Source organism: Paralichthys olivaceus, chromosome 1, assembly GCF_024713975.1.
Source record: "Paralichthys olivaceus isolate ysfri-2021 chromosome 1, ASM2471397v2, whole genome shotgun sequence".
In the NCBI taxonomy this organism is placed as follows: domain Eukaryota; kingdom Metazoa; phylum Chordata; class Actinopteri; order Pleuronectiformes; family Paralichthyidae; genus Paralichthys; species Paralichthys olivaceus.
The window spans coordinates 21,660,191-21,674,031 of record NC_091093.1 but is presented as its reverse complement, the minus strand read 5'-3'; the positions used below and the strand labels follow the sequence as shown (position 1 = coordinate 21,674,031).

General features: G+C 39.0%; 1 protein-coding gene across 2 annotated transcripts in view; it reads right to left on the bottom strand.

The window, feature by feature from the left end:
- Positions 1–3,048: 3,048 nt before the first annotated feature.
- Positions 3,049–13,841, bottom strand: part of LOC109624774 (glypican-6-like) — a 116,204-nt gene continuing 105,411 nt past the window's right edge. For both annotated transcript variants that reach the window (XM_020079679.2, XM_069525227.1), the window contains 3 exons: positions 11,399–11,529; positions 9,307–9,482; positions 3,049–7,835 (listed from right to left, as the gene is read on the bottom strand). In XM_020079679.2, coding sequence (XP_019935238.2) covers positions 7,621–7,835; positions 9,307–9,482; positions 11,399–11,529 — 522 coding nt within the window. In that variant the 3' untranslated portion in view covers positions 3,049–7,620. The remainder of the gene's footprint in view (positions 7,836–9,306; positions 9,483–11,398; positions 11,530–13,841) is intronic.

Below are 13,841 nucleotides of genomic sequence, written 5' to 3'. Positions count from 1 at the left end.
AAATTAATTAAATTCTCAAACTGTCCAGTTGTTCAAATAGTCTGAATGTAAAGAGCAGAACAAATGTTTTGAACTAATAAAAACTGAAACAAGTAAAAGAATAATAAAGACATGTATCTCTATAGTGTCTCTTCACCAGGGGATCGTGTGGTACAGCTGCAGTCACAGCACTCATACTGTACAGTATCCCTCCAGCTTTACAGTGAAGCAGACTTAATTCCTTTCACAGTCACAGAGGCTTAGCCAAAAGCAATCTAAAATTATCAAGTGGATCCCAAAGAAAAGCTCAGCTGTCTTTGAAATCCGTAAACTTTTTTTTGTATTTCATCTGGAGTTTGGCCCTCTCACTCTGGTTTATCCATAATTGAAGCACATAAATAATTGTACAGACAGAAAGAGAGATTATAATGAATAATTCAGGTTCAGATGTGAAGCCGTTTCGTGTTGTCCCCATTGATGTTGTCATGTGAAAATGAATAAATGGATGTTTGGGAGAGCTGCTAAGATGAACTGAATGAGGCAATGCAGTTTTCTTTTTTGTCCGTCTGTTCTATCTGCCAGACGCTCTATTGTCTCCCCTGACAAAACGTGATGCTGAGCCAAATTTAACAACTAATAGATTACAGGTATCAGTGAAAACATTTTCACACAAAAATTTCAAGCGTGCTCAACAGAGCTTTCCACTCAGTTTCCTGCCTGGTTCACTTTCACTTAATCCCTTGGTGGGCGAGGATGACATCTTCAATTTTTTGGAGCACTGAGCATTTGGACTTCATTAAATTTGTAGAATCTGTAATCTTCAACAAATATTCTAACATTTGCTTAAAGGAAAATGTAACGATGGATGAATAGATGCAGAAAATGTAATAAACTAAATCTAATAATTAAAAAGAGTTGACGAAAACATTTATATTTTCTAATATATAATCTGTAGTGGAATTTATAACCTAGTGCTTAGATTATAGGGATAGGGAAGTCAAAAATAGCAGAACAGAATACCAGAATATATCACATTGTCACTGGATACATATGATACAATATAATTTGGTGTTAAATCCCCAGTGCAACATTAAGTCTGTCAGGCTTTTTGTCGCATATTTAAAGTTCAAAGTAATTTGTAAAGGCATATGTGGAGAAAAGTGAGAACAAAGCGGAAAAAGATAATACATAAAATCATAAAAGCGGCTGTTTGTTAAATTAGGGTCCATTAGAGTTCATTTGTTTCAGAAAGTAATATTGTTTTTAAAAAACTGGATTTATTTCATAAGCAGGCGTCTGTAAATCAGCCCAAAGCTCTTTTAGCTCATTCTCTTCATCACACTTTCTAAAATTCCTTTTTTCTGTAGATCAGGAGCTCCTCCATCCTCCTGTTTTAATAGAGAGAAACAGTCTAGAATTTGGTGTAACCTCACATAGTCTGTATGTTGGGTAAATATATAGTTTTCCATATACAGTAGGTACGTGATGAGTAAGACCCAATTAAAGATAAAGTTATTCTGGACATCTTATAGAACAACTCTGTCAATTATTTATTTTTCTATAAATTAAATGGTAAACTAAAATTACTTTTGACTGAATATTTAAATACTGCTGAGAAATTACACTCTCCAGAAGTAAGGATAAAATCCCAAAAGAGTCTCCTTACAGAACCCGACCCTCAGACCAAGTGGACCAGTGAATCTCACTAAGGGGTAATTGGACCCCGAGGGGCACTTCTGAAGTTGCCAGTGGGGCACATGATAAGATCACGGAGCAGCTAGTGTAAAACCCCCCTTGATGCAAACACACAGCCCTGCCTCTGTTTCATTCTGCAGCTCCAACTCTGCTCATCAATCCTCTGCTTGTTCCCTATAAAGTGCATAAATTCTTTCCCACAATGCATCGTGAAAAGTAATGTTGCATCGATGGTCACTAACCGAGCAATATATACCATCATGCATTGCGCTTGCAGCAGACAGACGACAGGACAGAGGGCAGCATGAACATCATAAACATATTAACACTAAGTTTAAAATAAACATTTCAAATTTACTTTTACTTCCTTAATTTACGTCTGATTTAGCTACGCTAATCTAATTCAGCTAAAAAGTAACTTTGTGACACAATCGCAATAAAGAACTTAGCTAACTTAGATTAACATACAAATAATTAGCCCTACCTGCTCTGTGTCCCACCCAGCCCATGAAGGAGGTGACATTCACCTGGACACTGAAATGAGGCGGTTTGGTTTTTCAGAGAATTGCGTCACTAACTTGTTCCGTTCCTTTCTGCTGTTGCAGCCACAGAGCTGCAGTTAGACTCAATGAGAAAGTTTTAATGTCACTTTTAAACATGTGTACCATCAGCTGTTTGGTTAAACTGAAGCCTCATACTCACATTTAAAAAACTAAGCATCATATATTTTTCATTGTCGCCTGCTGCCGCCTTTATGTCTTTGAGAAACATTTGTCATTATCTGAAGCAGCCCTCGAAATGGGACAGCATAGTCGATCTTCAAATTCAGCCACAGAAGAAAAGGTGAATTAGAAAACAAGTCTGACTTCTCTTCCTCGTGATGCTGATGTAATTTATTCCTTAGGTCTGTGATGTGTATTTAGGCTCTTGTAGATTTCATGTAAGTGATCTGTTTCTCTCAATATAGTAACATTTTCAGAGACCCCATATTTTACAAAAGTCAGTTCTAGTTTTAATCGCTTTTCAAGTTTCTACAAAAGTAAATTTAAAACATCTCAATCCAGTAAATTAGTAATTTGGGTCAGACGGCAATAATTTATATAATGGTAGCTTCGGCTGACTGACATGTATCACAGATTACACATCTGGTAAAATGAGTTTAGGTCAGGTAAACTTTGCAGGATGTTGCATGTGTACATTTATGTACTATTTACTATATTAAATACAGATTAGATAAAACATTATAAATGACATAAATAAAATGTCTGAACAAGGTTGTTTTTGTTCTGAGTTCCTTTACAATAACTATTCAACCATTTTCTCAGGATAGAAATCAGAGTGGAGCGAACATAGAGAAAATTGCAGGAAAGACAGTTATTTTTTAATAAAAAGTTTATTTTTATTTTTTACTTTGTATTATTTTCTGTATACAAGAATGTGTAACAAAAGCCAAATAAGCAATCCATTTTAGTCTTTTAAAAAATGGTAAGGCATGTCTGCTTGTATAACCATCAACTCCAGTCCCCCCCAAACACTTTAAACAGCGTGCACTGACAGCTCCAAAAATCTTAATGTGCTCCTTAGTTATCGGATTTTGCAAATCACAACAGAACCACACTCACAGCATACAGTATGTTTTAGCAAAAGTGCAACAAATGATTCACATCAAAATGGAAAAGACCTTGCATAACACATTTTGTTTGAACATTCTGAATAAAACCCCAGCCAAACACAATTTCATTTTTTTTTTCAGCTTTTTAAATGCCAGAGAATTAATGAGACAAGAAAGAGAAAAGGAACAAAGACAAATCAAGTGTTGAAGAAGTCAGAGCTGGATAACACAGCTCGATAGGAATGAGAGGAATACACAGGCAGAGGGAAAAGACAAATGTACCATTTTGGTGTAATTGGAGAAGACTGTAATGATACCAGCTCTCTGGAAAAAAATTGACCGTCGTCTGAAACAGATTTGTCTTGATTCACTTCCGTTGCTGTATTTCAGGAACACTAATCAGGATGGGCCTCATCATCACTCCGTCTAATCTCTTGTTGCTGCAGCCACAGATCCCGTTTTTCCGGTGCAGTCGACCTTTGTACGGCTGAAGAGTTTTTACACCTTCATGTTCATTAAGCTTCACTGAGGAGGCAGCACCTGACGCCACAAGTCGAACTTCCTGCCTTGTTATCGAAAACACTCTATACATATTGTTCTGCCTCACTTCCCACCCTGACTCAGAAATATCTGCCCCACAATATTTTCTAATACTTGCAAACTGAATTCATATAGCTGTTTGTCATCAGCGATAAATAAACCACTTACACGCTTGTACAATTTACTCTTTTCTCCACCTGTTGTATGCTGTATATTTATTTCATTTACCAATTATAGAATCACCAAAACACAAATATCATCTGAATGCAATTGTCTTACTGCACACGAGTCTAGATTTAGGATAGGACACTGCACCTAACATGAAAATGAAAGTTAATTGTAAGAGCCAGAACATTCAGTATCAAGAGAGAAATGTAAACATCTGAAGCTAAAATTGAAATATTATTCTGAGCTTCATGAGCTCCAACGGCCCCATTTCACACACCATGATTTTTACATGAAACTTCCTCCACTCCTCTGCGGGACTGGTGGGTGGCTAAATCCTAACAGACCGGGATAACTGCTGCTGCACATCAGGCCTGACAGCTAATTACTTTAATAATAATTTATTCAATATTTAGTACATTATGAATGGTTACTGCTGGATGTCCATTCGGTCTAACTACCCCCTGTCTGACTCATCCGTCTGAGCCACTGAGACTGCGGATCAGATGGTCTCGCCTCAACACATCAGCCTGGTGGTGGACTCTCTGTGCTCATGTAAAGACACCAAGATGAACCAGATTACACACAAGCAATCTAAGATATCCAAGAGGAAAGTAGGCCAAGAGTGTGACCCACCTAACATCTGCATGAACATTTGAAAAAACTGCATTTTAGATATTAAAAGTTGGGTAAACTGTGATCATGTGTGTTTGCTTTTCATTGCTCCCCCTGGTTCTGTCTCATACAGGCTTTGACCTAGAAAAGGCTCAACAGGCTTGCAGGCACAGTCACCCCTGCAGTATGCACTGAATACTTGCATGTACTTTTTTGGCACATTACAATGCATTCACTGACCCACATCTTAAAAACACAGGTTGCATTTGAACGTACAATTTCCAGTAGTGACCAAAAAAGCAACAAGACCAATGAGATTCATACGATTATAAAAAGATGACCTCGTCTTTGTATTGATCTCAACTTTATCAACACTTTTTAGCTCATTCCTGCCCTCAACCAATGACGTTGACCCATGGATGGAAAATCTCCCATTCTTCCACTGGTGACCATTTCTCTGTGGCTTTGCAGATTAATATCTTTATTCCAATCCTTGGATCCACTTGGCTCAATTCAGTCTACCTGGACTAGCTGACTTCATTTAAGGAGCTGCAGTCAAGCATCAAAAGGCTGAAAACGGTCAAGAAAAAGTGATGGAAATATGTTTTTTTTATTTGCACTAATAAGAGGAAAGTGAAAATCACGTATCGGTCCAATATGTTTAAGTCTGCTGCCATTTTTGTGTCTTTACTGGATGTGTCAGTCAAAAGCTTTAAGTATTTGATTGTAGTGTTGGTCTTAACATCATTTTTTATTTGTGGAGATGTTTTTTTATGAGAAAATTGAAAATGCACACAAAACAGTAGGATGGATCCGGTTTATCCGTCTGTGATGTTTTACTAAATTGGACACTTTGATGTTGACCTTTCGTTGATTTGTTCAGTTTTTACACTGTTCTGTCATGGAACACAATTAGGGCGTATGCATCAGTGATTGAAATTAATCATGCTGGGTCTGGTGTGTGGCTGTGGTTCTGCAGGGAGTGAGGTGATGTGGGTCATCTGCTCTGCAGAGGGATTCCTGTGGAGTTAGGTTTTTCTCTTGGGGTCCCTCTTGTCAGCCATATGAGCCCGCTGAGAAGAGATCTCCCTTATGGTGCCAAAGACTTTAGCAATCAGTCTATTCTAGTTGTCTGAGAGTCTACAGAGGGACGACAGATCACCTGCACCTTTTATATGTGCCTTAGAATTTCAGATAGCTTTTTCAGGTTTAGAGGGACGGTTCCACTGGATGTTATTTTTCAGTCTTCCGTCATGCTTGCATCAGAGAGGGAAAACTAATGTCACTCTGCAACATGAAATGCCTGATCTCTTCAAAGGTGCTCAAATCAGCTGGTAATCCGTCAGGGCAGTGGGGTGTGAATCCCCATTGAGACAAGAGACTTAGTCATTGGCTATTTGAAATTATTTCAGGAGCATTTCAGGTGCTTATGAGCTTGGAGCCTCCACACACACATCAGTGGGTGCCTCAAAGGCCCCTTTATGTGACTGTGAACATTTGCCCCCTAGTCTGTTTCGGTAGGATGCCTGCAACATTTCTGGATCCTGCCTTTTATAAGTGACCAGAGGTCAATGCCATTGTGTTGTGTTGGTGCAGCGCAAAGCTATGGGCTTTTGCACACTGAGCCTGTTAGAGGTCAAAGCCAGTAGGAGATAAAATGAAGGTTATGAATAGTAACACTAATTCTAAGAGCACAGTCAGAGCCCTGTAACCTTGGCACCCCGCTTCTTTTCCAGTTGGTGACTTTGTACATGACCACTTCTACAACCTGTAGCCTGTAGGGGTGGTGGGTCTGTTCTCATTAACCGGAACATGGACATTAGCAGGAACATGCAAATTTCAATGTGGTGCTTCGTAAAACGTGAGGGGGTAAACCAGCACAGCCTGTAAGAGAACTGCATGTGAAAAACATAGAAAATAAATCAGAAATAATGAACATAAAGCCAAGAAAAGTATAAGTATTTCATTTGTTTTTCCAATATACTCTGTGAATTAAAAAAGGACTGTTTAGGTGAATGTTAAATACCCAAACAGAGGAGTGTAAATCAGGTAACTTAACAATGTTTGCAGAAGTGTAACGTAATGGCTTGCTGTTGCTGCAAACGTTTCCATTTTACGGTGATCAAATAACTTCTAAAAACAAATAATACATTTAGAGAAATGTAGCCATTAACTAAACCAGTAAGATTACATTACAGTACCTTCCTGTAAAATACATACTGTAACTGTTAAAGTACAATACAATCAGTACAATGACCTGAAAATATAGATCTTCTTTCTCTATGGGGTGAATGTTTCCTTTATAAACTTATGAAGCCAACAAAAATAATCTGTGCAAAGTAGTTCTCTCAGTGCATTACATTAGAGATAATTAAATGTGCAACTATAAAGTGGCTGAAAGAACTGCTGCTTCCTGACACTGCATTGATATGACCAAACGGGAAACCAGGTGAACTGCCAGCTCTGTACGATCCCGCACCAACCAATCAATTCCAAAAACTGTGTAGCCTGCATTAAAGATAATCTAAAAAATGTTGTTGTCAGTTAACATCGTTTCCATGCATGCACACAGTAAGACTTTATCCTTTTGTCTGAGGGGGAGAAGACTAATAGGATAAAATGGGTGACTTGTTTTCACGACTTCATCATACAAAGAAAAATAGATTCCCCTTTATCTGAAAAATCATTGACGAGCCATCTCAAGATGGTGTGACCTTCTGAAAGAGAAACATGTTTTTCAAAATCCACTTCGGAATTATGAGAAAACATTTTCTTTTCTGTTTTTTTATTTTTTTTTTATCAGAGATGAGAAAGCTGGTTCAGTGATCAGCATTCTTTGGGAGACGAGCAGGATGCAGCACTGCACTCACTTCCAGTCCAACCACACAGTCAGCCACTCTCCACAAGGTTCCAGGAGGTTCTACATGTCCAGTGAGGGAACAGCAGTAGAACTTGCTGTTAAACATACTGTACGTATACAGTAGAGGAGTCAGTGATCAGGCCACACTCGTGTATTATCTCCATTGAGTCTGCATCGCCCAAAGTGTGAGGGCGGCCATCACCAGGAGAACGGAGGGTACACAGCAAAGCGACTTGCCCGCGGCTGCTGCTGCGCGTTCGTCGCTCCTGTCAGCTCCGATTACAGGAGCCTCTGTTCCAACAAATACAAACTCGGTTGTGCAGCCGTCGGAGCAGCCACTGCCGCTGCCGGAGCTACTGCCCTCGTCACCTGCAGCAAGAGAATCACATGTATTAAACCTTAAACATAAAAATAGTGATGTCCCCAGCAGCTTTTATGACACTTGTTGAAGTGAAATTAACGAATCAAGCTCTGGTTTCTACTGAAAGCTTTTTTTTGGTAAACCTTGGTGACTCATTTTGTGAATTTGAATCATTTAATGAATAAACTTCAGTACACGCACCCGTAAGTGATTGCATCCCCCCCTGATTTTCAATGTCTTCAGTTCAGTAGCAGGTTTTCATTAAGCTTGCTCAATTTAGTTTAGAATAAAACTAGGCCACACTCTATTTGCAAGGTTAATAGCTCATCAGCGAACATGTACTGTGTTTTCAGTTTATCTAGACACTGAGTAGAGCACAGACCTCCACCAAGGCCGAACAGTCCTACACACGCTTGTCTCGTTCTTCAGGTGGGAATATAAAAGAAAAAAGGAAGTGGTCTGATAACCTAAACCAACAAACACACACAGGGGAAAAACATAACCTTGATCTATGGTGGAGGTAATAACGGAGCTGCCTTCCTTTAAACTTTCATTAAGGTACCTCTATGTTGCATCACACCTTCTTTGTGCAAACACACAAGATTCTAGTGAAATGTTATTTGGATGAAATGCAGTGACAAAGTAATGTTTCCTCAGCGTCAAGAGGAAGTGCTCAGACTGCTTTGTCCAGGGTATAATGCAAACCTGTAAACCTACAGCAATGCTATGCCTCAATTGTAGTTTCTCCAGCACACAATGTTTGATGTGTAACAACTCCTAAAATAAAAAAAAACGAATATGTGACAGCAACTAAAATGGAGTTACGGTACAAGATGTGGTGGCAGTAGTCGTGCAGCCACACGTTTTATTTGTGGTGCGGAGATTCTCTCAGCTTGTCAGCTCGGGAGGATCCGCGGAGTCAGACAGAACGAATGGTTTCTGTCATCGCAGGATTTGAGATGTACATCACTGTCGGTGTCACCGTAGCTACAGCTATTTATTCTCCTAATAATGGCAGCCTTGCTTCACTGCAACTCTGATGCTGCCTCTGAAGTTGTATGATGAGTTGCTACATGAAAGACACCTGAGATTTTATTTTGGTAATAACAGTTTATGGCCAACTGTATATCAGCAGGAGTCAGTGTACGTGTGTGTGTGTACACGTCTTCCTATAGTTGTGAGGACAAATTTAGGTTTAAAACTTTAAAACACGAACGAGACTGGATTAAGATTTCAGGTGAGAATGAGGTTAGAGTTTGGGGTCTGGACATTTTCCAGAGTTCACCTTTCACATATGAAGAACACAGCAGGAGACTGTCGGGGCTAGATGTGTTCACAACAACAGGAGAAAGTCTGGAACATTCCGATGACTGAGTAAAGCAGGCAGGAGGCAGGACATGAAGGAATTCATGTGTTTTCGTTTATCATCATCTTGTCTCTACCTGAACTTCTAAATACCAGAGAGACTGGAGAACTTACTGGAGTCCTGAAAGTAGATGTCATTTCCATTATATGCGTTCTTCAGCTTGTTGGTCATGACACGTAGAGCCATGATCTGCTGCCGAATCAGTGTGTCAGGCCTGGTGATATCCACATCCACCTCTGGGTTGTTCACTTGGTTGGTTAGACCCTCTTTCACCACTTCGGGGAAATATCTGGACAGATCACACACACCAAAAAACTTTACTCAGCATCTAACGTTCCCATAGTTTTACTGCCAGCACAAGTAACATTACCTGTTCTGGTTGGCATATGAAAGGCTTTTGCAGCTTGGATTTAAATAATATTTTCCCAGGATTTCAATCCTCTCTTGATGCAGGACAGAAAAAAGTTGCTGTAATTTTTTTTCTTCTTGATACTGGCCTCAAAGAAATTCAAAGGTCTCCATCTTTTCCAAAATGTATTAGAAAGTTCAGCCAAAGTTAATATGCTGCTTATATGAGGCTTCAACCGTCTGCACAAGCCAAGACAAGTGGGATCTTGTCCTTTAAGATAACACCCAAGTACATCAAGTTTAAATGAGAAATATCTTTATATTATGCAGGATAAAAAGTTTTTCTTTCAAGTTCCTGCCAAATATAAGGAAAGTGCTAAGTATGTGATGTAAAACAGTTTTCTGTGTTACACATCATTAACTAATATATAAATGAATTATCAATTAGTACATTTAGATGCACGCTAATATTCCGATTATGACAATATAGTATTTTTGGGATATTGTGAATTAAGACACAGGACATGTCAGTATCATTTGGGTGTGAGAGGATCTTTGGAAACATATAAGATGCATATGTCAGAATATGTCAAGATCTGGCTCGATATTAAAATTGAATTGAACTGAATTGAAGCTATAGAGGGCATAGCTGTATATGAAGCATATGGGTACATTACCCATGGAACGCGGGGCTGCATGCAAAATATTGTAAAATATTAATGTTCATATTCAATATTCATTTAAACTATAGAATACTTTTTTTAATAAGGGCATAAAAGTGGAACATTTTGTGCATGTGAATGTAGTGACACTGAATCTGAGGCAATCTGCTGCTCGGAGGCTGACAGAGTTGACTAGAGTTTCTGTTGTCAAAGTGATGAAGAAGTTTCCTTTATTTACTCGTCTCTGCTATGATGTTTTCTTAGTAGATCTCTCTCTGCCAAACCAATGCAATCGAACCAAGTTACAGACACAGAGCTGTTTCAGAGTTGTTGTTGGTTGCAGAGTCAGACTCTTGTGCTTCCATCATGTCTTCCATTTTCTTTCACTGGTTTCTCCACAGAAACACTCATCCTGCAGAAAATCTCTTGAAATTGGGGACCGTGTGTGTGTATCTACTCATCTCGTGTGACAAGCTGAGAACTCAAAAGTAGATACAACCGAAACTAGAGGCTTAAATATGACACAACATAAGTGTGTAATCAGGCTTAATGGACCATTTCATGTTGGGATTATTCAATTCTTGTTTATGTTTATAAACATGTGCATGTGTGTAATGTCAACATGTATCCCTTAATTTTGTAGCTCTTTAAATTATTTTATACCAAATGAAGTGTGCATAGTTTTTAGCTGACAGGAGAATAGCTGACAAACACATTTGTAACACAGTCTGACTGTTACTGACATTTTATTGTCTCTGTGCAATCAATTTACCTACCAGATTTAGAGCGATGCTTAAAAATGGTCCTGGCACCAAGAAGAGAACATGTCTTTTATCGCACCATCTGGTAAATTTGTTACTCGGACAGGGCCAAAGTAATGGGCTGACATATTTCCTTTGCCAGCGTCTCTGGTTCACTGTCAGAGAAAACAACTCACTGTCCAATCTACTGTGCGACTCTGCGATACTCTACACGCTGCAGTGGTGATAAGAGGTGTTGGAAACTGCACGGTCCTCCGAGTATTAGAGCCTTGGAGCTAAGAGGTTCTCCATATAAGCACTAACCATTGTACTTACAGAGAGTGTTAATCTGGGAACACAGTGTGGTTATTTTAATCCCTGGCAGGCAAAATGTGATAACCGTAGTGAAGCGTGGTGACTTTGCTGTGGTTATAGAGAGCTGCAGAAGTCCTTACCTGCCCTTCGTGTGGCTGTTCCAGCACTGCTCATCGTCAGATTCCGTGAGTTTGCCCTTGGTGCAGATGTCATCTGGCAGGTTGGACCAGAACCTCTTGGACTCCTTCAGCCTCTCTTTGATGTCAGTCACCTGCCACGGGCCAAAACACAAAGCAGAAAAAGATTAGATCGATCGTTTTGCATTTTAATGGCTGAGAAGTGAGGGTGAGAGGTGCACTGACTGTCAAGTTGTGCAGGATCATAACACCGAGGTACACACAAGCCGGGGTGGCTCTCAGGATGAAAAATATTATTTGTCATCGTTACAAACTGAAAAATCTCAGTGACACCTGCCTATATAAATAAAAAAAAGCCAAAACAATGATGAATACCACATATTTCAGTTATTCCAACTCTAGACATTGATTTCAACCCATGTGGCACCAAAAGTAGTTGCACAATCCCTTCTGTTCATGTTTTCCATTCCATAAGTACTGTCAAGTTGCCTTGCTTTCTTCTTCTTTCCATTTTGCTTCTTGTCCACTTCCACCCATATTCTGTTCATCTCTGATTCATACAAGACAGATTTTTGGTTTTGAATTTGATATTCGGCACAAGTGTTCACCCCTGACTGACTCCATCTGGACTCAGCAAGAAGTTTGACCGGATGACCAGCAAGCAGGCGATAATAAAAAAACATGAGGGAAGGAAGTTTGAATGAGACAAACTTCCCTCCCTCTGTCCATCTCTCGTTTTCTTGTCATGAAAACAAAGTTTGATGTTTTGTACGCGTCAGAAAAACAACTGGAATATACAATTTAAAGTACATTTGTAGTCACATTTATATACATTCATGACACAATGAAATGCTGCAGACACATTAGGTGATCACATACCAGCAGAGGTCTGATGCACTGTGGAACAAAATATCGCGATTAACAAAACACTTGGTAAAATTTTCCATCCACACTTTGGAGGACCTACAACAGCGTGAACACCACTTCATCTAGAAAGTTATGAGATAACATTCAAGATTTTTAAAATTAAAGGAATAGTTTGGTTTAGAAATGCAATATCTATACATGTCACTTTTTACAATTTTTGTAATCACTGACGTATTTGTAATTCTTTTCTCTACTTTTCTGTTAAATAATTTCTTATTTTAGATGAACATAAGTTAGAAAACTAAACTAAATGTGCAAGTATATTACGTTTTTTAAATTTCTCTTTGGTCAATGAATTTAGTCTGGAAGCTAAAGCTCCAAACAAGTTAACAGTGAGTGATAACAAGAAGACAGGCCATCTCAAAACAAACAGGTCTGGATATTGCTTCATGCGACAGAATAAAGCCACAAACTGAGCCCAGTATTAGACAGGTGGTGTTGTGGGAGAGCATGTGTGTGTTCGTGTGAGTGTTGGAATATATTCTGGCGAGAAAGAACATTGTTGATGGGTCACGACCTTCTCTGTGAAATTCTATTGCTTTCAAACGGTGTCGCAATTTTTTCTTTAAATTGTTTTGGACTTGAACCAATTTTAGCTGCTGAATTCTTCAAGGCTCCAAAAAGCAAAGGCTGCAAAATGTATGTCTCATACAATTTCTACCCGTATATTTCAAAAACAACAGCTGAATGCACAGCCCAAGGCCTGTAAGATTAATCCTAGCAATAAGTCAGCTGAGTTGCAAAATACATAAGGTATGTACATATTTTACTTTAAGGATGAAGCCCTAATATATTAAAAATGTGTGATCTGGTGTATTTTTTTGTTGTAAAAAGTTAGCTGTCAGTCACAGTGTAGTCTGTGTGTTGGAGTCAGAGTGCTTTGTGGTCGGCACTTGTTTGAGGCTGGAGGAGAGACAGATGAGGGCTGAGGAGGACTATTAAATTAGCTCCAACAAACCCAATGAGCAGCAACTTTTCTTTATCTTAACATTGGCTTTAAACCACAGTAGCCAGTAATTCATTCAACAAAGTCATAGCTGAGTACACCTCATGCAGTATAAATTAACAATGCTATTCTTGAGGGGGCTGTGACAGCTTATATAACCACTTCTCAATATGCTAAATATTTAACAGGGTTACACATCTGCATGTGTCAGCTGTTGTTCTGAAAGTTATCCCTCAGTGAGATTCAAAATGTAATTTAAAAAAGAAAATGGAGTGGTCCACCTCAAGGTTATAAACTCTTGCTCCTTTACGAAGGACCACTTGCCCTGCTCTGCTTTCACTGATGCAACACATTGCAGTGCCAGACAGATTGCAAACACCAGACTCACTAGGCTGTACTTCATATTCAGTGCCAAGTTGATAAACTGCAGACACAACACAAACAAATACTCAAAATGTTACACAGTTACAGAAGAATACAAGGAACAACAGTGCAACACATCCTGACTGTGCAGCATCACAAGTATTATTTAACATATATATGGTGATGATAGCGTCTGGACAAAAACCTCAG